The sequence below is a fragment of the Marmota monax genome, unplaced genomic scaffold (assembly GCF_021218885.2).
Source record: "Marmota monax isolate L192 unplaced genomic scaffold, Marmota_monax_Labrador192_F-V1.1 WCK01_AAM20220418_F8-fsc00125, whole genome shotgun sequence".
Lineage (NCBI taxonomy): Eukaryota > Metazoa > Chordata > Mammalia > Rodentia > Sciuridae > Marmota > Marmota monax.
Window position 1 is genome coordinate 10,811,241 of NW_026695235.1, and position 24,656 is coordinate 10,835,896.

General features: G+C 53.5%; 1 protein-coding gene across 1 annotated transcript in view; it reads left to right on the plus strand.

The window, feature by feature from the left end:
* Positions 1-711: 711 nt before the first annotated feature.
* The window catches only part of Abcg1 (ATP binding cassette subfamily G member 1), a 60,131-nt gene continuing 36,186 nt past the window's right edge, over positions 712-24,656 (plus strand). Inside the window, exons 1-2 of the mRNA XM_046438932.2 lie at positions 712-833; positions 6,727-6,970. Coding sequence (XP_046294888.1) covers positions 792-833; positions 6,727-6,970 — 286 coding nt within the window. The 5' untranslated portion in view covers positions 712-791. The remainder of the gene's footprint in view (positions 834-6,726; positions 6,971-24,656) is intronic.

Here is a 24,656-nt window from a genome sequence, read left to right on the forward strand (position 1 = left end):
GGATCGAGTGTCATTCCTTATACAGGACCACGGACACAGCTGTGGAACTTAAGGAAAACACCACGGTCTGCAAAGTGAACCTTCCCTTTATTCAGGGAGTGGGGCGCAGACAGAGGCCTGCGCACCTTCACCTGGCAACCAGTAGTCAGCGTTAGCACTGCGCTTGCGCACAGCAGCCTTGCAGTAAGAGCATGTGCTGCCTCGTGTGGGGGTCGCCCCACTTTGGAGCTGTGGCTGGGGGAGGGGCGTCGGAGCAGTCGTCTCTTCTTCCTTAGGCTTCTCTACCTGGCAGCGAGGTGCCCAACAACGACAGAATAAAAAAAGAAGCCATCCGCTCTTCACCCTCGCTCCCCTAACACCCCCTCCTGCGGCGTCCACACAACCGCCCCCAGGTTTGAAGGCAGCGGTTTTCTGAGCTCCAGACCCCGCAGTTGGGCGTCCCCCGCGGGCTTGACCCGGCCGTGCTGGCCCAACCCTTCGGACCTCAGAGAGCCAGACAGGCGCAGGTCTACAGCGTCCGCCGGCCCACAGGTGCACAGTCGGGCAGGCGGCTTGGGGACCCGCAACAGGCCGGCCGCCCCCCGCAGGAGCAAAACAAGAGCACGCGCACCTGCCGGCCGCCCGCCCCCTCGGCGCCGGCCAATCACGGGGCGGGGCGGGGCGGGGCCGGCGCGCCGGGCCCGACCCAGGCTATAGCTCAGCCAGAGGCCGCGCAGGGCGCAGCGGCAGAGCCAGGAGCCAGCGCAGCCTCGTCTCCGCAGCCTCGTCCCCGCCGCCGCCGCCCCCGGGGCATGGCCTGTCTGATGGCCGCTTTCTCGGTCGGCACAGCCATGGTGAGTGAGCGCATCTTTTGCGGCCGGGCTTGGTGTTATTTTCAAGGAGCGCAGAAAACACACAGAGACCCTCACGCTCGCCTTACACCGCCTCCCTGGGAGCGCGCCCGCTCTGGCCGCTGACCCAGAGCCCTCTTTCCGCGTGAGAGGTGCCTGACTCCGAGAGGCCCCCCGCCCTGGCCACCTGGCGCCTCGGGATGCTACTTGCACCCGCCGAGGATGCCGCGAAGGCGGAGGGGGCAGGACTGGGGCACTGGGCAGCGAGCAGCCCCACAAGTGCACGGAGGGCTTTGGCCTCGTCTGCCTCCAGGTGAGGGGCGCGAAGCCTTGGCGACCCAGAGCGCACTGGAGAGGGGCTGTAGCGTGGGCCTGAGGGAAGGGAGTGTCCGATCTCTGCTGGCGCTCACGGCAGTGGGCTTGGAGAGCAGGGGCTTCGGGAGCCACCTTCCGGAACTCCGGCACAGTCTGGAGGAACAAAAAGAGGACAGGCTTCCAGAGAGGAGCTGCGCTGCCTCTGCTCTCCTTGGGGACAGCTCCTTGCAGAGGGGGCGGCGGAGTCCCCGGGGAGACGGGTGGGGGGCGAGCCTGGATCCCTGCCGACTGCCTTCCTGCGCGCTGGGGAGACCCGGGTGGGGCAGAGGCGCGCATCTCTCTTCTCCCGAGGGAACCGGCTCCAAGGGGATGACAGAGTGCTGGCTAGACAGTTACAGCAAGTGCTGTTTCCATGCGTGGTCAACCATCTCCCCTTGCGTGTTTGCTCACGAGAAAACAAACAAGCTAACCACAGCCCACCCACCCACCTCGCCTCGTTCTAAGACCTTTCACTTACTTCTGTGCCTAGCACACCGACATTGCAGTTGGGTACCAATGGCCAGATTTCAGGCCATCTAGAGTACAAATAGCAAGTCCTCCGTATTCCAACTGGGATTATCCCGTTTGCCACCATCTCTCTGTGTATTACTATCCTGCCGGCTCCTTCCCATAGGCTGTAAGCGCACGGTGCCCAGCGTGCGCGAGTCCCCCTCCCCTCTCCTTTATTTCATTTTTAGCATCCTGTATTTGAAGTCAGCAGAGCTCAGCAGGATTTGACCGACAGTTACCTCTTGCCTTGAGCTTAAGAGAAAAAAAAGGTAGCAGGCTTTGTGCGCATGCTCTGCTCTGACAACTGCATCCTGTGATTCCAAACAGGTTACTGTAGAACATGCCGCGCGCCAGCTCATTATATAATGATTTTGTGTATACGGATAGAATGGGGGAAGTCGTCATATTAAGGAAGTTGGTGATGGGGTGGAGGTGGCTGTCCGGAGACCCTCAGGCTAGCGCCCCCCCCCCCCGCCCCCGCGAGTGCTCTGCCTTTGACTTGCTGGACATGAAAGGCAGTGGAAAAGAGCTGGGCGAATGGGCCAATCCAGTCCCCTCCTCAAGACATTTACTTTTATCTAGTTGAATTTTGGAGTAATACCTGAAAATTCTCCCTTTTGTGCTTGTTTGTTTACTTGGAATCCCTAAATTACTAATTTTCCCAGTGTAATGGAAAATTAAAGCTGTTGATGCCCATTACAGGTGAAGGAAGTTTCTGATCTTTTAAGTGATGCATAATTCTTCAAGTTGTTTTAGAGCTGCAGAGGTGGCTTGTTCGTGGGAAAAATGAATCGGAATGCTTTAATATATAGATTTTATATAGTAATTTGTTAAATGCTGTGTTACAATTTGATTCAGCCCCAGAGTTCACATGATGTTTTCTCATAGGTAGATGCTAATGGCTGGGCTTATTTTTTCAGATAACCCTGTTTTGTTTGAAAATCATTTTCCTCTCTGAAAACTGGTACTTTTAAAAACAAATTCTGTCTGTCAGCAGCCATATCCCCAAATGCACCGGTCTTGCCACAGCTGCCTGGAGACCCTCATGGGCCAGTACTCAGGCCTCTCCATGGGCTCAGTACTCAGGTTGACCTCCCCAGCGACTCTCCTTAGCACTCAGGAAAACATTCTCACCAGGGGCAGCCAGGAGCCACCCAAACAGGGTCTCCCCAGCCCCTCGACCTGCAGGAATGAACTCAGACTCTTTACCATGTGTTACACAGCATGGTGGGTGAGAGTGGAGGCCTAGCAGGACAGAGCCACAGAACAGGAAGAGGGACATGGGAGGGAATAGGTGTTTGTTTTATTTTTAATGAGCTCAGGAGGCTGAGGAAAAGCTGTAACCTACATTGCTGGCAACTCTCATCTGAGGATGTTTCCAGAGAGCTGGTCTATTTTGGAGTGACAGGCCACTGCCTCCCATTACACAGGTGTCCATGATTTTATAAATTGGGTGAGTCTGCCGGACATCCGTGGAGGAAGGGTGGGAGCGGTGCATGGCTGGGATGTGATGGGGAGGGACTGTGGGCCTTCCTCAGCCTGCAGTGGATTCTCCTGTAGCAGATGACCCTGCAGCACCCACAAGTTGTGGCTGTGGAGAGATAAGCAGGGCTTGAGCCTTGTCAAGGTGGCTGGGTGGGAGCCTTTGGAGCTGGACCCCCGCAGGGCCACTTCCTAACTGAAGAGTTGTGACCAGGCCGACCATGCCTGTGCTGCCCACACTGGAGCAGTTACCCCTCCCCCACTGTTAGAGCTGCTGCGGAGATGATAAGAGGTGTGATCATGGCTGAAGTTTAACAGGCATGTTGTAACTGCGGAGTCAACACCACCTTGTTGACAGTGGCTTACCTAGTGTGTGTGAAGTGTCACTCTTCAATACTTCTCTCCCACTCCCACGTCAGACTAGTCACACCGCTTTGCTCTGCTGGCCTGTCCACTTGTCTCCAGCCCGGTCACCACCCTCTGGTTAAGGGCAGCCCACCCCATCTCAGTTCCACAGCACTGGAGGGGACTGTGCCGAATCCTGCGGTTCCCATCCTGTTACTGCCCAGCTTGGGATCCCTCTGTGGCTCCCCATCAACCTCCAGACAAAGTTCATGTGTTCGCAAGCCCTTCACCATGGGGACCCTGTTTGCCCCTCTGGTCTCATCTTACACTGAAGCCCCCACCTGCTGCTCTCCCCACCATGAGAGCCCATCTCCAGTCCCTGCGTTTCCTGCAGGTCTCTGAGTGTTCCACTTTATATGCTGTTGGCCTGCAGGAGCATGGTGCTCCAGCACCTGCCCCCTCACCTGCTGACCTCAGCTGAGACTGTATTTCTTTTTTTTTTTTTTTAAATATCTTTATTTTGTTTCTTTATTTTTATGCAGAGCTGAGGATTGAACCCAGCGCCTCGTACATGCTAGGCGAGTGCTCTACCACTGAGCCACAACCCCAGCCCTGAGACTGTATTTCTGCAGGAAGACTTTACCCTGAGCCCTGCCCCCACCCCAGAGTCTCCTGTGCCCCCTCTGAGTCTCCGGTGGCTTTTGTCCCACCCTATTGTGATTGTCTATTTTCTTATCTGGGACCAAGTCTTGAACTTGGGCTCATTGAGGCCAGAGGCCATGTCTGTAGAACTGGCTTCATCTGGTGTGCAGTTTGTTAAATGAATGAACAAGTGAGTGAGTGACCAGATGGGCTTGGGCTCTACTGGAAAATCTAGACTCTCTTCACAGCCCACAGCTGCTGTCTGATGTCTGCTATGACTGAGGGATGGAAGGGACAGTGGTGGCTTCCCCCTGTGTTCCTAGGAGTTTCCTCAACAAGAAGCCACCCACCTGAGCTTCTTAAGGAGTTGGATCTCCCTGTGGTGGGTGCCTGTGGAGAGGGATCCACAATCCACTGCAGCTGGCATCCAAGGGGTAGAGGTCAAGAGGGCTCTCAAGTGGAGAGGGCACCAGAGCACTCCACCCACCCTAGCACCCGCCCTGGAGGTCCTGGGAGGGAGCCCAGCCGGCAGCGGGTATGGGCGTGGGACCAGCACTCTTGGCTTCCATTTGTATTGCAAGCAGGGATTGGGGTAGCCTCTGGGACCAGGCCAGAGCTACCTGTTGCCCACTGCTCCTCAACATCCCTGCCCCCAAAGCCACGACCTGGTGCTTCCCAGACTCTTTGGAGTCCACATGAGTGACACTAGGGGCAGCAGAAGAGGACCTAAGGGGCAGGTGGAATGGGCAGAGGGAAGTCCTCTGGTGCACGCTTGGTAGACTCTGGGCTACAGGGGTACGTTCCTGCCACATCACCAAGGCCCATGACCACCGAGCTAGCAGAGTCTTCTAGAACTCCTTCAAGGACCCAGCCAGGTGGGTGTAGCCTGAGGAGCTCCTGCAGGGTGCACAGGGTAGACACCAGCCTTCCCTCACTCTGCCTACCTAGGTTGGCGTTTGAAACAGCGTACATGCTCAGTGCTGAACCTCCTTACTCTGCACCTTCATTTCCATTCACACAGGAGTCAATGAGCTGAGTTTTCATTTGGTGAAGGTTTTGGGAGGTGGGAAATGCCTACGAGGCATGTGGTGTGTGGATATCTTTGTAATGAGAAGCTATATTTTCCATCACCAAGAGATCCAGAATTCCTGTGCCTATCTCTCCATTCCCAACCCCCAGTTGTGTTTCAAGTGTTTAAAACCCCCAAGCTTAGAGCTAGATTCTGGAACCCTAAATACTTAGTGGAACCAATTCTAGCTTCTCTGTGATTCAGACACCTGCCCTCAAGGGGACATGCTAGTAGGGGGAGGTGACCATTTGAGTTTTTTTGTGTGTGGGCCTATTATAGACAATCCGTTCTCTGGTTTTATTTTGGGTTTTTGATAAGAAATACTTAGCAAACCTATGGAAGAGGAACAACATGATGTGTTCCCACTTTAGAACAAATGACAGGGGCATTGTCCCTGGGTAGTGCAGTTGAAGTGACCTGTGGGCAGGCTTGGGGGGGGGGCAGGCGCTCTCACAGAGGCATGCTGTCAGCAGCATGGTGGAGTGTTGTGAAAGGCCCCTGCATTTGATTCAGGAGACATCTAGAAAAGCATTCAGAACCCCAGGGCTCTTCTGTGTTTGGAGGTCCTGGGGCTTATTGACTGGGCCAGGGTCACCAATCATGAGAAAAGCCCACCCCTCCTGTGCATAACTGCTTCTGGTCTCCGCTGGCCTGTCGGCCACAGTTCATTTGACTCCCGACAGGAGCTTAAAGGCCAGTGCAGGAGTGGAGGTGCAACCCAGAGGTCAGGCACTTGCCTAGCATGTGCCAGGCACGGTTCCATCCCAACAGCGGAAGGAAAAAGCCAATGCAGGCCTGAGGCACTGTGGCCATGCAGCCGGACGAACACCTAGACTTCTGTGATGACTCAAATTCAGACGTCACTTCTGCTCTTCACTTTGAGCAGCTCCTTAAACTGTGCCTCAGCTTCCTTGTCTGTATGATAGAGAAAAAAGGTGAAGCCTTCCTGCTCCTCGGTGGTCTTGTGAAATCGCAGTGAGAGAGTCACAAGTGATTTAGGAAATTTAAAAGTAAAATACAAAGACCGTCCCCACAAACCCCACAGCTCTACTTGTGCATTCATTACGGGATTTCAAAAGGAAGGCACTCAAACAGCTTTTCAATAAATCTTTACCAGTTATGCGTTTCTTAGCAGCCTCATGTGTCTTTGATGTTTTTAATGAGTCGACCATAAACAAATAATTTTTTATGGTGGCTGGGCTGGTGTTATCTTTACTGAAGAGGTGATTCACTTATACTATGGTTTTGTGATTAGGTTTTATGGTTCCGAAGGAAGTTCAGTTTAATGTTTTATCTAAGCATCTTTAATAGAAGAAAGAGTGACGGTTGGCAGTGACAGTGCCTGTGGTTGGTGTCTGCCCTGCTGCCAGAGGTGCTCCTGCGAGAAAAGCGGGCTGTTAATAATGGATGCCCTGAGCCTCGTGCCCGTCTCCTGACTTTCCTGCTCTCTGGGTGCCACATAACACGTCTTGTGCTTCCTCTTCATCTTTCTAGAATGCCAGCAGTTACTCCGCAGCGATGACGGAGCCCAAGTCTGTGTGCGTCTCTGTAGACGAGGTGGTCTCCAGCAACGTGGACGACGCTGAGACCGACCTTCTGAACGGGCATCTGAAGAAGGTGGACAACAATCTCACCGAGGCCCAGCGCTTTTCCTCCCTGCCCCGGAGAGCAGCTGTGAACATCGAATTCAAAGACCTTTCCTACTCTGTTCCCGAAGGACCCTGGTGGAGGAAGAAAGGTAGGCAGAGAGGCCGATTTGGACACTGAACTGGAAAGAGACTGTGGATGGAAGCCACTGGTCATTTGGGGAAAACCTAGGTCTGGGAGTCAGGGGGCTGAGATTCCCTTCCAGTGCCTTCGCTGTCCAGGCTGATTTATTTAATTGCTTTATGCCAACTTCTTCTCAGCCGTGAAATGAGAAGTTTGGACTATGATCTGAAAGTTCACAGTGACTGTAAAGTTTTGTGGTGTTATTATAGGTTGAGTATCTCTTATTGGAAATGCCTGGGACCTGAAGTATTTCAGATTTTAGATTTGTTTTTGAGATTTTGGAATATTTGCTTATACATAATGAGATATCACAGGGATAGATATCTCATTATGTATAATGAGATACATAAACCTGACCTTTGTCCATTTCATATACACTTTATACAATATTATTAGTGCACCTACATTTTAACTGCAACATGTCACGTGAGGTCAGTTGTGGAATTTTCTACTTGTGGTGTCATGCCATTGCTCAAAAGGTTGAGACTTGGGAGCATTTTGGTTTCAGATTTTCAGACTGGGGATGCTCAGTCTGTTTAGAGAACTTGACGAGGTCGGCCAGTATCCGTGTGTGCTCATTTCTGGCAGGTGCTCCAGGCTATCTTTGGTGGACATTGTGTGTGTCAGTCTATGTCTGCCCTTCAGCTATGCAGAGTAAACCAGAAGGCAGGAGCCACCTCTCAGGTCTGAAGTGTCAGGAAGCCAGCGCTTGCCATGATCTCTCTGAGAACCCATCATCTGGAAGGGCTCTGAGATGGAGGTGCTGTTGGGCTACAGAAAAGCCAAATGTTGGAAAGTGGGCTGTGTAGATAAAAACAGAGGGAGTGGGGAGGAGGGAACCCAGGGGTCCCGTCAAGCCACTCTGTGCAGGATGTTGCCCCCAGTTTTTTGGGTGCTCAGGGGGTTATGACAAGCGTTTGAGTTTCTCAGCCACCTTTCCCAGCCCAACTTCCAGCATTCAGAGCATTGACACCTCCTGGGTTGGTACTTGTTTGTCCACCTGATCTGCCTCTTGTGGGCTTTATGTCCACACATTGTCCATCGGGGGACCCCTCCTTTGGTGGGAGTGGCTGGGGAGGAGGGTGCTGGTCTCTTGTTTCTACTGAAGCACTAGAAGCAACTTGGAAATCCGAGAGGAATTTGGATCAGAGAAAGTGATGCAGGCACCACCAGAATAATATAATTTTTAGGACTCATCGTTTCTTTCTTTTTGAAAAGGACCCATGCGGTTTTTCTGTTTTTCTTTTTATTTCTTCTTTTCCCTCATGTCTTTGTTTTGTTTCTCTACCCTCTTGAAACTGAGCCTTTAAGATCGCTGGTGTGGGCCACCTGGACTTGGTTGTAAACATAAGTTGGAACCTAAGCAAGCCTGCTTCCCAGGACCCAGGAGGCCAGTGGTTGTTGGGTGATTATGCCTGTGTTGGTACAACCAGGAGCAGATCCTGTGCCCTCTCAGGGGCCGACTGCATACCACGGTTAGCTGATACTTACATTTTTAGAGCATGCCAGCCTGTTTTGTTTAGAAAAAATTCTGTGCCAGGCTCAGGTTTGGGCCCATTCTTTTGAGTTTGTTGGAATTTCAACATAGGGGAGGTGTAGCTTTTTCTTTCTAACTTGAAGGTAGATTTTATAGAAACGTGTACCAAGAAACCACTGGGACAGGGTTGTTATGTTCAGCCTTGTTTGTTTGTGTGATTGTGGCCAATCTGTGAGGGGCACAGAGCGGTTTCCATCCCTCTGCTGTGTGTGTGGTCTTGAAGAGGCCATCTGAGGGTGGAGACGGGGTGGGGGTCCGTGAGAGGAAGATGGCTTGCGATGCAGACGTGCAGATGTGTGAATACTGACAGCATCTTGATGTGAAACCTGGCACATAAAGTCTGGCCACAGAGGTGCCCAGCTGTGGTTTGTGAGTATTGTCCACCTTGCCAGCTGTGTGGCTTGTCCACCCTGTGTTCTCTAAGAGTTCAAACTGTTTATATCCACCATCTGAGTCAGCCTGCAGGTGGTGGCTTCTTGGCAATGAAGGGACACAACTGTCCATTCTCAGTGGCCCTCAGGAAGCTCAGCCAGGAGCCACTGGGTAGTTGCTTGCCCTATAGTAACCTCCGTGGGCTCCTGCAGGGAGGAGGTGGAAATGGGTCTGCGGGACTTGCCCATGAGTCAGAGAGGCAAAGCCAGAGCGGGTGACAGATGTGATTGGCCTGGTGTGTCCCAGTTGCTGGTTGAGAAACCAGTGAGGTGTGATGTGCTGGCAGACTTCCTCCCCGGCTCGCTTCTTCCTCAGTGGCAGCTGCTGGGTGTGCTGGGTCTGTCCCTGTCCTCCCAGCCCCTTGGACCCAGTCCTTCCTTTGTTCCTGGAATCTACAAATCAGAGTCTAGATGGTTTACCACTCCAGCATGAGTTTAGGGTGGGAAAGAATCACCCATCTTCTTGTCACTCTGTGGAAGGGGCACAGCGGCTGGCAGTGGTTCAGGGCTTGTCTATGCTCCTGAGCTAGGCAGGGACAGGCCCGGGACTGAGCAGCAGTTTCTCATTCTGTGGCGGCATGCTGGCCGTGGCTTGCCCAGTTCGGGGGCTTCCAGAATGCTGGTTCATGCAGCCAGCAGGAAGCAGTGCCGTCCTGGAGGCTCAGGTGCCCTGGGAGTGTCCTGGAACCCCAGTGGTCCATTGGGCTGGAAGCCACAGCCAGGAAAGCCTGGGGTGTCCCCGCTGAAGGGAGACAGCTGCAGATGTCCTTTCCCTGCCTCCTGCCCCCCTCACAGTCTGCTCTTGAGTGCCATATCCTGGTAGCCCATTTCCCCAGCATGAACAATACAGCCTGCGTTAATCTGGCCAGGCCCAAGGATGCCCTGCAGGTGTCCTTCTGGGCACTGGTGTGTGCGGATTCCTCTCGTACCACTCCCACATGGCACCGCCCTCTCCTCTGCTCCTCAGTAAGCAGAGGCTGCCCCACCTGCGCAGGTGGGCACCTCCTTTTCCTGCTTTGTCCTCTGTTTCTAGTGAGCGTCTCCGGCCCCAGCAGTGACGGGGTCAGGCCGAGAGGCCCAGTCCTAGCCACTTCTCTGCATTTCTTTTTCCTCGTGGTGGCTGTCATCTCTGTGTGACTCCAAGGATGGCCTCCAGCATAGGAGTGACTTCTCTTACACTGTCACCCGATTAGCTGACGGTATTAGGTTGATTGTTTTCGGTTTTTAAAATTCGACTCCAAGCGTTGAGCTAACTGTGACGATCACTCTGGGGCTGGACATCCTGGCGTCACCTAAGGGACCACATGAGAGGCAGAGAAGTTTTGAGAGCTCAGGGTCCGACTGCCTCAGAGCTTGGGGAAGGAAACAGGAAGCCATGTGCTCTGCCCACGGTCAGAGCCCAAGCCGGGAGAAGTCGTTCCTTTCCACTTCCGAGACACTGGAGGATTCTGGGAAAGCCATTCCCTCAGTTTCTCCTGGGACACAGTGCTCCCAGACAGCTCAACACAGAATGCTGTACCAGCAAGCTGGGCCTGTGACCTTGGTGGCAGTGTGAACTCCAATGGTTACTGTAAAGCAAGCAGGGAAGAGAGAATTTCAGCATCCTTAGAAGAGAGGAGTCGAGTGGGCCTGTCGCAGTATTTTTAAGGAGATGTCAGGCCTGTGTTCTTTAACCACTGAGCAGGGCGATTGCCAAGCATTGAACTTGGCATTTCACAAAACATCTTGTATTTTCAATTGTAGTTACATTTTCACCATATGATTAATGATGTCTTTGGAGGGCAAAGTAGCTCATATAATAGATTCCTGGTAGAGAGCGTAATTGTGAGAGGAGCTATTCTCAGGAGGAAGAAGCACACCCCAAGGATAATTTCACCAGCTTCGGATACAGTAATTACTTTCCCTCAAGGAATTCGCTCACGTAGCTTGAGTGGATGGGACGGGTGGTTTGGAACACTGACGAACTTAGTGCCGTCACACAGACTGTTGTATCAGGGGATGGACCAGAGAGCTGGTGTTCAGATCACCCCTAGTGTGACTCTGGGAAGCAGCCTGAGCTTCCTATAAGATAGACACCTTTTGGTAGCACTTGGGACCCTTGTGAAGAAGAGAGTCCACATAGCCAAATTCAGAGGTGGAGATGAGAGTGAGGAGGTTTTTCACATAGGGGCTCATTCACAGTAGACATAATGGCCCCGTGGGCAGAAGGCAGGCTTGGGTGCTCTGTAGGCGTGCCCTCCCCCCAGTATCTCTGGACCCTTTCATGCACAGTCGACTGTCTTAGGGCATGGTCTCAGGCCACTTGGCTCACCGTGGATTCAGGAGGAATTCTGTCCATTCTACTTGTGAAAGACTGTGACATGACATCTGGAGATGTACCCAGGTCACCGCAGTAGGGAACGTGGGACTTGAAACCTGACCTGGGATTTCAGGGCAAGGTCAATTGTCCACAGGGAACCTTGGGAACACTTGGCTCTGAGGGGGACGCACCGTGCCCCACCTGCAGATGGCGCGGTTGGGGTCTGCCCTGTCTTCCTTTTCATCAGCCTGCTGGGATGCGGCTGCCCCTGGATGTGGGGAGGAATTCTTCCCCCTGTGCAGACACCCTGTTCTGTCCCCTCATCAGTGAGGGGAGCCTGTGAGCATGGGGAGAGGACCCCTGGAATGGCCCTGTGATGAAGTTCAGGTTGGGGACAACAGCATTCACACTTGGGGTTTTAGAGTGTTTTCTTCACTGTTCTCAGGTGGGCATTATCTCCCCTGGCCACACTCCATGGAGTACCACTGCCGCTTTAAAACTAACCCAGCCACATGCTTTCTAAAACCCAGGCAGGAGTTAAACATTCTGGGCAGCTCCATGTTAGATCATCCGTATTGGTCAGCTTCTAAGCTGCAAAAATGCTTTTGAACACCCTTCTTAAGGTGAAGTTTGCTTTCTCTTGATTTCCATAGCTATTTTCCAAGACTTGTCATTACAGGCTGGCAAAAATGAGGGATGAACCACTAGCAAATCCCTTCAGGAATTCCATGAGGAAGTCTGGATTGGAACCGTGTGCTGGGTGGCGTGACCCAACTCACTGGCACAGGCATGGAAGGGCAGCCCAGGGAAGAGAAGGCTGCAGGGGTCCTCAGGATGGTGGTGGGCTGTCAAGGGCTGCTCAGACTTGAGGGGAGATTGGTAGCCCCCTAGGGAGAATTGCTTTTGTGTTTCTTTGGAACTTTTGTGCTAAGGTAGCTTTCTTTGGGTGTAAAGAGAAATTGCTTTTAATGCTGTAGCTAATTTTTTCCTGAAGTATGACAGCCACAGTCTCCTTGCAAAGATTCCTTGCTAGAGGCTGGGGTGCTTACAAAGAGGAGCCCAACAGCCCGAGTTTGCCTCAGTGAACTCAAAGGACTGGAGAGCTCTTTTCTTCCCCACTGGGCCCAGTTCTTAGATTCTCAGGGTTTGGTGGCTCCCAGGGGACAGATAGGCAGGCCACCCACTCAGGGCCCTGAGGGACAGCACCTTCAGTGATAAGGCTTTCTGGAACTGTTTTCAACTTCTGCCTTAAAGGCCCCCAAATAAGCTTAGAGACAATGTCAAGAATGGGCCAGCTCAGCAGACTCACGGGACACGAGTGCATAGTGCCTGCGTGTGCCAGTTTACAAGGAGAGTCTTCACAGCCAGGTCCTGGCAGCCCCCCTCCTCCAGTCTGCACGTGTCCTCTCCCTTCACATGCCTCATGGGAAGCCAGACCATTATCAGATGACCTGGAATTGGAGGTCTTTGGTTACAAAGCATTGCAGCTTAGGGCGCGGCAGCCTCTAGACCTGGCTTAGATGGCCCTGAGACGTGGGCCTCAGCATCTGCTCTTCTGTTTCACCTTCTGATTGGCATGATCCTTATTTAGGCATGCTAATTCTCTGTCACTCTCCTGGGGAGGGCTCCTATTCTTGAGCCATCTGGCTTCTTCAAACAACTAGGTAGACCTGTGCCCTGCTCAGGGCATTGCTGCCACTGCCTTGCTTTCTGAGGACATCCATGACAACTCATTCTCCCTGAATGGGGTGTGTGGGGGGGTGTCTGCTTGCATTTAGCACCTGTAGGCTTGCATCTTGAAAACTTCACATCCCCAAACTGAAGTCCTCCCCTTAAACCAGAACCTAATCTGCCAGGGCAAGAAATAACCTCAGGGGACAATTGGTCGAACATGAAACCATTTCTTTTGTTTATAAATTGGCAGGAAAAAATGTTTAGTAACCACACACCTGCTCCTTTTGAGTTCAATTCTAGGATCAACAGATTCGATTATTTAAGGAACAAAGGTAACCATGCACATCAGATTAGAACTATTTAGGAAGACCACACCCTGCAAACTAGGGTTTGCCATGAGGCGAATGCTCTATCTGATACATGATGGTGAAGTCCATGCTGTGCCCAAGAAAGCTTACCATCAGATCTGATGCCAGGCATTTTGCTCATGTGGGAAGAGGTGTCAGTCGCAGTTTCCAGGGCCAAGGATGGCAGCAGATGCGGCTGCAGGGTCCACCTAGCCTGATCAGCAGTCAAGAGTTTCACTTCCCACTTTGCCAGCTGTGTGTTGTTAGTTACCTTGGTGCTTTGTGGGGTAAAAGCCATTCCCTGTCAAAAGTAAGACATGCAAGAGTAAACTCAAGGTTGTGGTTAGGTCCAACTGAGACCTATATTTAGAGTCCCATCTCTGAGCCAGTGGGGCCTGGAGCTGCCAAGGCTGACCTCCCACACTGGGGAGCAAGCCTCTTGCACCATCCCGACTGCAGATGGCCAGCCTGTCTGAGTACTTCACAACCAGGAACCAACGCCTCCCAGGCCTTAGGGCCGTGTTTGCACAACCCTCATTCTTAGAAAATGCTTCTGTGTGTTGTTTCGAGTAATGTTCATTAGTTGATCCAATTTCTGCTTTTTGGAACTCTGCAGAACAAGTTTTCTGGTTCTAGAGCTCACAAATTGAGGTGGTGGTGGTGGGGCTAACCAAGAACAAAGCAAAAGGGTATTAAATACAGAGCTACCCTGAGGGGAGGAAATAAGGAGCATGTGGCCTTTGGAGGAAAGGAGGGCAGAGCACTGTTTGAGAGGTGGGCACCAGAGCGGTTTAACAGGGGGCAGGTTCTGGTGAGGGTGGAGCTTGACAAGAGGGGAATGTGAATCATGCTTTCTGTTTCTTGTGCTGTCATAAGGCAACTTGGTGTACTCCAACCAAAAGTCCCTCTCCTGACACCCCAGCACCCATCTTGAAAGTGAACCTTTGGCAGGAGTTTTATGGGATTTCTCAGTTGTTACTTATCCCCTCCCACTTTTTTGGGAGAAGTGTTTATTTTTTGATTAAAAATAACCCATGTTTACTGAGCAAAAGCTGTTTGCTTTAGCACATTGTCTCATTAAGTCCTTTGGGAGCCCCAGGGAGGCGCCTCATATAGCTATCTTCACTAGGAGGAAGCAGCCTGCCCAGGACCCCTGGAAAGTAAGAGCCAGGCAAGGGTTCAGACCTGAACCTCAAGTCTTGACTTCCTGCCTCTCAGTGCTCCAAGGAAACCTCTCTCGGTTTGCAGCTTCTTAGATATACCTAAAGTGGGCCGTGTTAAGCCTTCCTTGCCCTTGAGATCGCCCTGGATGTTCATGTGCTTTGGCAGAGGGCAGCTTTGGGCTCTGTTCAGTGTCCACAACCCCACCATCACCCGCTGGGGGCTGCGCTGGACCTCCGGGAAGGGGTTACAGACGTTCATTCCAAAGGACAGTTCATTTTGGCCAATTGTCCTCTGCCGCCAAGTGCAGCCATATGTGGGCTTTATTGAGTAGAAACCCTCCTTTCTCAGGCTGGCCGGGCCTGGGGCCCCTGCAGACGGCTGGACACACCTGCTCCCACTAGCTTCCTTTTGCTCAGATGCAGGTGTGGCTGCAGGCCTGCTGGGGGCTAACTGTAGGTGAAGTCTGGATTCTGGAAGACTTCAAGGCGCGGCCCCCTAATGCAGGAAGGTGCGGGCGGGGCCGAGGAGCTGCCGCGCGTGCGCAGTGCCTGGCCGTCATCCGCCGCCGCCCGCGCGGGGTTACTAGCGGTCAACGCTCGCTAGTAACCTCGGTAGCAGCGGGGAGCAGCGCGATTGGCCGGGCGCCGGGCGCTGTTGCTAGGGCGGGAGGGGATGCTGCGGCCGCCCTGGTCCGGGTGCTCGGCCTCTGGTCGGCTCAGCCTCGCGGACTGGGGCCCGTCCCCGCTCCGTAGGCTCCCCCTGTACCCAGCGCCCGAGGACCACCGGGAAGTGGGAGCCAGCCCTGCTGGTGGGAGAGCCATCACGATGGTTGCGCTGACGCCCGGGCTGGCTTTCTGCTGGAGCGGAGTCGGAGACCTCACTGAGGGACAGCGGAATGGCCGCAGCCTGCGCGACACCGCAGGCGGGAGACTCCGGTTCCCCAGCGCCCTTCCATCCACAGTTGTTCTGTGGCCGGGGATCTTGTGAAGGATCCATGTGGGACTTTATTTATAAAGTCCTTGTTTAAGTTCAGTGTAGGGAAGCCAGGAGGCAGGGCAGCCTGGTGGGTGGCACTGGACCAGGACCCGGGCTGCCTTTGGAACCTTGAATTCCCCGTTGAAACTGGGGTGTGGCTCTACTAAGCCAGCTGGAATTCAGAGGGTCATGTGCAAGGTGACAGCTCCCCCACCTCTGCTGAGTCACTCCCATCGTGGGCATGGCAGAGGATGCCAGGACAAATAACAGCTGAGCTTTGGGCATGTTTGCCGCAGCATCTATAATATTTATTTATCTACTGATTTTGGTGAACCCATAAATGTAAGACACATGTGATTTCTACCAGCTGCACTCCATTTGAATATCTGGAAGACCTGGGACTCCTGTCCTTCTCTAGACACTGGCCTGGCCAGTTCTTGGGGATTAATCTAGGTGCCTTGTGAAATGTTAAACACCATTGTACGCTTTGCCCAACCTTCTGGGTTCCTGAATAGACACAAGGAGACCATTTGGACTAACGATTTTCCGCTGCTTGCTTGCCTGGTGTGGTGCTGTAGAGTTGGCGTTGCTCTAAGCCTGCACACCTTGAGTTCTTATGTACTCCCTGTGCTGATGGTGAGCCAGGAAGCCAGAGCTTCCCTTCTCCTTTCCCCGTAGAGACTTCCTGTCCCTATGATCAGGCATTTGTGTTTCCTTTGCCCACTTGATGCCCTCTGCAGGGAACCCACCTAGCCTTCCCAGGCTGGGGCAAGCCTGCCTCATTTGCCGACTGCCTTAGTCATGAAGGCCCTTCTGGGCACCTTCACAGCCCTCTGCCCCAGGAGCCGGGCATTCTTTGTGTGTTTTGGGCTTTCCTTTTCTGAGCTGCAGATGCACTGTTCTGTCACTCCTGTGTCCCTGCTGCCTGGCCCAGGCCTGGCTCACAGTCAGCACACACTAATGAATGAAATCAGAGAAGAAGTCTGTCCCTGTAACCCACAGAAGGCTCGGAAAAGAAAGAGGCTTGGGCACATGGAACGTGATCTTGCGTGACTTCCTAGGTCACCCCAACCACTGACTCCCTGCATTGAGGTTGGCAGATAGGGTATTAGGTGATAGGATTCTGGGTTCTTCATCAGGCACCTGCACCTGCCTTTGAGTCCTGGCTCCTCCCCTATTAACCATGTGACCTTGGGCCCCAGTTTGCATGAGGCAGATGGGGCTGGTGGGAGTGCCAGTCCCAGAGTTACAGTGGGTAAGACTGAGGCGTTGCTTCATGAGGGGCTAATGCGTTTGGGAGTTTTACCTCAAATTGGCCAAAGTGTTGGTTTTTACATTGTTGGCTTCATTATGCATTTTTACTCCTATTGATCATGGTAGTACCAGCTTGGTACCGCCTGGCTCTGGAGCAGTGACTTATTCCGCCTTCCCAGCAGCCCTGCAGGAAGGTTGTCTTGCCACGTCCTGCGGGATGAAGGTGATGTGGCTGGAGCCCCGAGGTCCCTTGCCAGGCAGCCCAGAGTGTCTCCCACTGCACCCGGGCTTTCTGGTCCCCATGCTCTGAGCTCTCCGTTGTCCCTGACGGTAGAGTTTCCCAGCTTCCTGAGGCTGTTCTCTGAGACTTCCTCTTCCTTCCCTAAGATGTACCCTGGTTTCCACTCATGACTGATATTGGGATTAAGTCAACACTCACTTCAGGGATGCTGACCAAAGCTTCTTGTGTAAGAGTCGCGCAGTGACGGGTGGCAGACAGGTAGCTGCAGCCTCGTCCCTGCTGGAGGGCTTTTGAGAACGTCCAAGTCACTGGGTGATGAGCTTTGTGTCTTTGAGACTATTTGTATTTAAGCATGGACGTTTGTGAGTGGCAGAGTGGAAATTTCCACCATTGAAACAAAGCTCCGCAGCAGCGTTACACTTCAGAACCTGCCTCATGAGGGAGGTTAATGTAGGTCATTTTAGGAGGATGTGAGATTTTATCGGCTGTGTATTTTAGTCTGTGGCTAGATTTTCGTGCCCGAACATGGAAGCTGCCGTGCCCGCTGCTCTGACTGGCAGCCGAGGCAGGACAAGGGCAGTGCGGGTGCCCAGGCGAGCCTAGCCTCTGCCACCTGAGGGGGGGCTGTCCACGTGTAGTTCCTGCATTTGCAGTTATCTCCCGTAAATCCTGTCATCTTGCTGTTTATAGAAAATGCGTTTCCCATTCTTTGCAGTAACTCCAAGTTAATATGTAATAAAAAAAGCTTACGATGAATCAAGCTGTGCTCTGAGCTGGTTTGTCATTTTCTCTCTCTGTTTCTTTTGATGAAACAATTCCAGGCCTCACGCCTTTTAGCTAAACTCTCTCAGTGGAGGACACCGAGGTGCTGCGGCTGGGGATGTGGGCTCCAGAGGGGGAGTCTGGTGTGGACCCCTCTTTATCTCTGCCCCACCGGACAGCACGTGGGTTACTCCCCTCCTGTCAGGAGGAAATTCCAAGGGCGATGATCCCCACCGGCGAGGCCATGCCCAACCTGAGGTGTCCATAGACACCAGCCTACTTCTTAGGAAGTTAGTTATTCATGACAGAATAACCTACCAGTGGTGGCCGAGAGCCTGAGATGGATCCCTTTGGTGATCATTCTCCAAGGAAGCCTGGTGCACAGTCCGGGCTCCGGCCCTGGGAGGAAGAGCCAGCACAGAGTTTGTGGTGCTGGTGGGCTTCGTAACCCTGGGCCCGCAGTGTCCTCAGTGGCTCACCCATATGCACCTCTCTGCCGCCCCATGAGCTAGGAGAGGATGGGAGGTGCTCAGGACTGGCCCAGGCTCACAGGGCTGCAGGTGGTGAAGCCCAGGGGATCCAGCCCAAGGCCCTGGGGGCTGCGTCTCATGTGAGTTCCTGGGTGACGGGCACCCCAGAGTGGCTTTCTGCGTTGGCGACTATACATCCCTCCAGTGCAGCCTGCTGCAGATGGATAGTCACAACACTCAAGTGACAACCTTGGTTGAGTGGCTTCTTCAGAGTTGGGAGATGGGCAAGGGGCCTAAGCTCTAGGAGGCTCCTCTGTGGTCATCTTGGTGGCTCCAGGCTTCTGGCATCTCATTTCTGAATCCAAGCCCCAGAAGGGGTGCCATTTCATTTTCACACCAGGGCCCTGGAAGCCTGTGGTGCCCTCTGCAGGGCACTGGGGACCCTATGTGTGCTCATCTTGGGCTGCAAAGAATCCTGAGGACGTAGGAGAGGAAGCAGATGACAGACATGGTGTGGCGCAACATTGACCAGGCCCCGTCCCCCTGCCAGGCCCCATCCCCAGCTGTCACGTGAGGCCCATTCTCTCATTAACTGAGAAAGAAATCGTGACTTGGTTTCAGAGTCCCTGCCTGTGACAGGTGGACCCCAGGACCAACGCCAGCTGCCAGACCCCACCTTCCTCCTATGTGTCTTCTAGCGTCATGTGAAACAGCCGGCGGCTTCCTTGGGCCACAGCCATCCTCAGTGAACTCGAGACTTTACCGTGCTTGCTCACTACACAATGTTCCTCCCGTCTCAGCTGACCCCATCTCACCTCTCCTCTGTCCTCCGGGAGAGTCAATAATCAGGACCAGAGCATGCCACACTCGCTCTCACACGCACCACCCGCGGCCACCAGGCGCATTGAGCAGGAGGAGGGCATGCAGGGTGGGGCGGGCTCAGCAGGAATCCCCCCCCTCCACCCCCCCCACCCCCCGCACAGCCTGGCACAGCCACCGGGGCTGGGGCTCAGTTGCAGTGATGGAATGGGTCCCTCTCTGGGGATTGTGTTGACTTGGGCGGATGAGAGGTGAGAGCACTGGCCACACCCCATGTGGCCTGCCTCTAGGTCGCTGGCTGAGACCCAGACTGGCCCTCCAGATCTCAGTGTCCACTCGTCCTGACCACAGTGCGGGTGGGAATCCTTCCCTCCTGGTGACTGCAGTGAGCTCATGGGGGGGGGACAGGAGAGTGCCGCAGGGCGTTTCTGTGGGGGTTTGGGACTCAGGCATTTATACACACAGTTACCTAAGAAATCACTCCCACACTGTCTTTAGAATGCCCCGAGGTGTCAGCCGCTTGTTTTATAAGAAAACCTGCCGCGGAGGGCGCGGAGGAATGAGACCCAGCTCCAGGACAAGCAGGCCGTGTTAAGGGAGACTCTGGTGCAATTTATTTAGAGCAAAGTTAGCCAAGCCTGTGCTTTCTGAGTTCCCATTAGGGCATACTGGCTCTTAAGGAAGCACCTCAGTGGGGCAGTAGGGGACACGGCACCTAGGTGGCTGATGGAGACCACTGGCCCCAGGACTTATTCGCTCTCCTCTGGCTCTGCTTTCTGCGCACTCCACACCGCAGTCCCTTGGGGCTGTCCATGCGTCCTGTTGTTTTTTTCGGGCCTCCAGAAGTCAAAGGCTGTTGGAGTCATGTCCAGGCCCCAGGGAATCCCAGTGTGGCTCGAGGGCTTTGAGAACAGGCATCCGGGCCCACCCAGCGGTTCTGAGCTAGAGGGTCTGGGTCAGTCAAGTTTGCACATTAATGTGCCCAGGACACCTTGGTGTTCCAGGTCTAGGACTCCACTTTAAGAACTTTCAAGGAAGGGATGGCCACTTGCGAGCCACATCTGACCCTTAAATGAAGGATCAGGAAGTGGCCTTGCCCACCCTTCCCTGATGGCAGGAAGGATTGAGGGGGGCTGCTCAGAAAGGCTCAGGTGTCCCCAAGGCCTCAAAGTGAGCTTCCTTTCACCAACAGAGATGCAGACCACTGCTCTGTGCTGAAGGGCATGGTCTCAGGAGCCCCCTGTGAATTTGGGGAGCTCCTGGGCCCCTTCCTTCCCAGGGACCTGATCCCAGGGTGCTGATCTGGGGACAGCAGGCTTCAGATGCTGGTAACAGGGACAGAAAGGCAATTGGCAGTATACTTGTTTAAGAGAGTCCATGCCACCCAGAGCCACACTTCACCCTCTGTGGGTGTCTGTGGGTGCTGGTTTGCAGCATCACCTGGAGGTGGGGTGAAGATGATAAGCTTCCTCATGGCTGATCTGTATCGCCTGTCCCCACCCACAAATAAGGTCATTGCAATCTCTGTCACTGACCAACTTATCCACTGGCCAGTTGCTTTGTGGAATGTGGACAGAGAGCTAGTACTGGGAGCTGGCACTGAGAACTGGTACTGAGGCTGCCGTGGGGGAATGTCGTGTGAATGGAGGGACGTCTGTCACAGGGCTGTCAGTCACCGTGCAGACAGGTGGTGGGGAGGAGGCTTGGAGTGCACCTCTAACCTGGCAGTATTATTTCCTTTCCGTAAACCTTCCTTGTCTTTGACAGAAGAAAAACTGCTCTCTTCAGCTAAGATATCACTGTAGGTGACAAAATCATTTGTAGGGCCTGAGGTCGTCCTAGGGTGAAGAGAGCCCCTTAGAGTAGCCATGGGGGCTCTCAGGTACTCAGCATGCAGTGGCCAGCCCCAGGCCTCTGTTGTCCCAGATTCTAGCAGGCACCTAAGGGGCCAGCCTCTCGATGCTCTGCACACCCCATCATGAGAGCACAGAGCTGGCATTGGGATCAGATGGGAGGCCCGGACAGGGGCTGGGTGGGGCCCAGTGGTAGAGCACTTACCTGGCATGTGCCCACATGGGCCTGAATTCCATCCCCAGAGCCACAGACAAGCAACCCCCACCGTCCACAGAGCCAGCACTTTGCTGGCCAGACACTCGTTTGACCCCTCCTGCACCACACTTCCCACAGTCTAACTTGTGATATTGTTCACGTTATTGTCTAGCTTTGCAATCCTCTCTGTTCCTGGGGAAGAGTTTGAGCTTTTCCTCACTAAGGGATGCAGATTCCCACTGGCAAGGATCATCGTTCACTAGTTTTTAAAATTGTCCTTTGGTTGTGGATGTGGCCACACTGACTGAGCATGTGCTGGGTGCTGTGGGGTCTTCTTGCTGCTGCTGCTAAAGGGCAGCACTGTTTCCAAGACACCCATTCCCCACCACAGAAAGCCTGGAAGACACCAGCAGGGGCCGAGAGTGACCTTCCCCATGGGGAAGGACGTCTGCACACAGGCCGACTGCGGGAAGAAGACAAGCTTGCAGGAGGAGTCGAGGTGCAGGGCGTGTGGCTTGGCTGGAGGCAGACCCAGTAGGGGCAGGCAGGCTCCACCGTGACCACCACCGCCTGGCTCGAGTGACCTCCAAGCAAGACGCCCTGTGACTGCAGTGTCCAGCTTGCCCTAGTCGCTCAGCCAACTCTGCCCACAGGCACCCTGTGGAACTCAGGCCCAGCTTAGGAGTGGGGCACCTGGAGTGAGGGTGGCGTTTGCTGGGCCCTGTGCTCCCTAGGGGTGCCTCGGGGGCCTCCCAGGGATTCTCGACACCTCTGCACTGTGCCAGGGCGCAGGCAGGATAAAGTAGGCCTCTGGGTCCCAGGGCTTTGGAGAGGAGCGTTTGCTTAGAAGGTCGAGCCTTTCCATGGACTTGGAGACGAGTCTGGTTTATAAAGCGGCACTGGGTTGGGGATTTGCAGTGATACAAATGACTGAGCAGCCAGAGTTCATTCTTCCCCGTGGACGTCCAGCATTCCGTCCAGATAGGAGGCTCGGGAAGTGGGGGAGAGACTGTCCTGATCTGGACGAGCTTCGGGGGGCCGCAGGAAGCAGCCTTCTTGGCAAGAGGGTCCTTCTGTTTGTAGATGGGCCTTGCTGCCCATCCTGCAATTCAGAGCAGGCAAGGTGGCTTCCCCGGCCACCATGGGGCAGGAAGAGCCCGGGGAGGACAGGTAGCAAAGCAGAAACAGGACTGAAGCCGGGTTCCTGTTTGTGGGAGGGAGGTGAAGGGAGGCCCCTGAGTCTAGACACGCAAATAGAAGCCCCCTGAGAGCCAGGCAGAGAGAACGGCTCAAGGCCGAGACAAGGCCAGGAATGTGCAGGCGGGTACTGACGTCACGGCCAGACCCTGGGGACGGTGAGCAGTGGAGCGTATTTCCTGGGGTGTTCCTGGGGCCCACCCTTGCTGGACATGATGTGTGTGGGGGGCAGCAGGAAGGGAAGTGCTGCCCAATGCCTTTGGCCTGTTTCTCCATCAGTGCCTGGAGTAGACGCAGAACCATCCCTGCAGGGGGTCTGGAGAGGCGGGCAGGCTAGGGACACTGCCTACAGGAAGTGTGGCTTGGCCCCTGGAGATGGCTGGGGCAAGGAGGAAGGGAGCGAGGTCACTCCTGATTAAGCGTGCACACACAGGGTGGGAACGGGGTGAGAGGCGCCCGTGGACGCTGGCTGAGGGAGAAGTAGCTTCTTTAGAGGAAATAGAACCCGCAGTGGGAACAGATAGCCATCCAGACACGTTTCACCTCCCTGAGATCCCTGTCGGGCAGCAAAACGGTTCTGATACTTTGTCCGATAATAAATATTCCACAAAATAATTTCAACCACGTGCACAAGTGAAAAACAGGGCTGCTTTGCTCCAGGGACTGAGAGAGTTGCCGTCGCAGCTTCTCTGGGCTGGGGTAAAGGGATAGGATCTAACTCCGGGAGTTCTAGTTCCTTCTTCAGTTGCCCTGCAGAGAGCGAGAGAGTAACCGCGAGACACAGTGACTGGGTGTGTGTTCCTGATGGCGGGTCTGAGTGCACACGTGTACGGTCATGTTGCTGGTGAGAGCATTTTGTAAAGCTAGGAGAAACCTGCAAGACTCAGGTTGTCCTGGCTGCCCATGTTATGGCCTGGAGAGCAAGGTCCAGGTTAAAAAAGAAAAAGTTCAGGGCTGGGGATGGACCCCACCATCCTGTGCATGCCAGCCAAGTGCTGTGCCCAAGCCACACTCCCACCACAGCACCGAGAGATTGTTAATTTAAAGTAAACCCTTTTTTTTCACATTCAGTGTTTTTACATGTAAGTTTGTATCTTATATGTGTATATTTATTTTATTCTGAGTGAGGCGATTTACCTTCTACCATCAATAGAAAAATATTCTATAGCTGGATTAGAATAAGTTAACAAAATTTTTTTAAAAGTTAAAAAGATGCCAGGCATGGTGGCACACTCCTGTAATCCCAGTGACTCTGGAGGCTGAGGCAGAAGGCCATAAGTTCAAGGCCAGACTCAGCAACTTTGTGAGACTCTCAGCAGCTTAGCAGGACCCTGTATGAAAATAAAATATACAAAGGGCCGGGGATGTGGCTCAGTGATAAAGCACCCCAGGTTTAATCCCCAGTACAAAAAAAAAAAAAAACAAAAAAAAACCAGACAAGTCCTGCATTGGAGCCACAGGACTCTTCATTTGATAGGAGCTTACACCTGTGCCACCAGAGCCTTGTTCTACTTCACATTGGACAGGCGTGTTCTGGGTGCAAAAGGGAAACTACTGTAAACTTCCGAGGACTTCTGTTGACTTTGTTCTCGCTTCTTGGTGAGCTTGCTCCTTTTGCCGTCCGAGTAATTTCCAGGGTAAAAATATTTGAAATTTCTCCTCTTTTCATTATGGGGATAAAGCCTTTTTCTTTATTAACAATTTTTAATTTTTTTATTATTATAAGCAAAGTATTTTTGCAAAGTCTGGCCTCAATGGCTCATAACTTGCGTGGCCCCAGGTCCTGACACTGGCCTGGGGGTCTCTGACACAGTGCCTGGCAGCCGAGGAGGGAGGGTGTCAGAGCAGCGGTGGACAGGCCAGTTGTGGCATTCAGCATGGAGGGAGCAGAGTGGCATGGTGGGCAGAGAGAGCAATGAACTTCCAGGGAAGCCACCCCTGCCAGAGTCCTCAGGGCACCACAAAGAGACTATAGACTCAGTCATATTTTGTAACAATTTAAGTGAGATATTGGACCAGAATAGCAATAATGGGGATTGAATGGTAACCCCCCCCCCACACACACACACATGGGTATGTCCCAGCCCCCAGGAGCTGCAAATTGATGTTGTTGAGAAGATACAGAGATGTGCAGATAGATGTGATTAACTTAAGAGTCCCAAGATCGTGCTGGGTTCTGGTAGACTAAAAACCAAGGTAGGATTTACAGAAGAAGAGAAGGGGAAACTGATATGGAGACACAGGGAGAAGACCCCACACAAGAAAATGGAGGCAGAGCCTGGAGGGTCAGCCACAAGTCCCGGAGCACCTGCAGCCTTTCAGGGCTGAGGGGCCCGGAGCACCTGCAGCCCTGACACCTCGGTTTAGGGCTTCTGATGCTCAGGCCTGTTGGAGGGTACATTTATATTGTTTGAATCAACAAGTTGTATGGCATT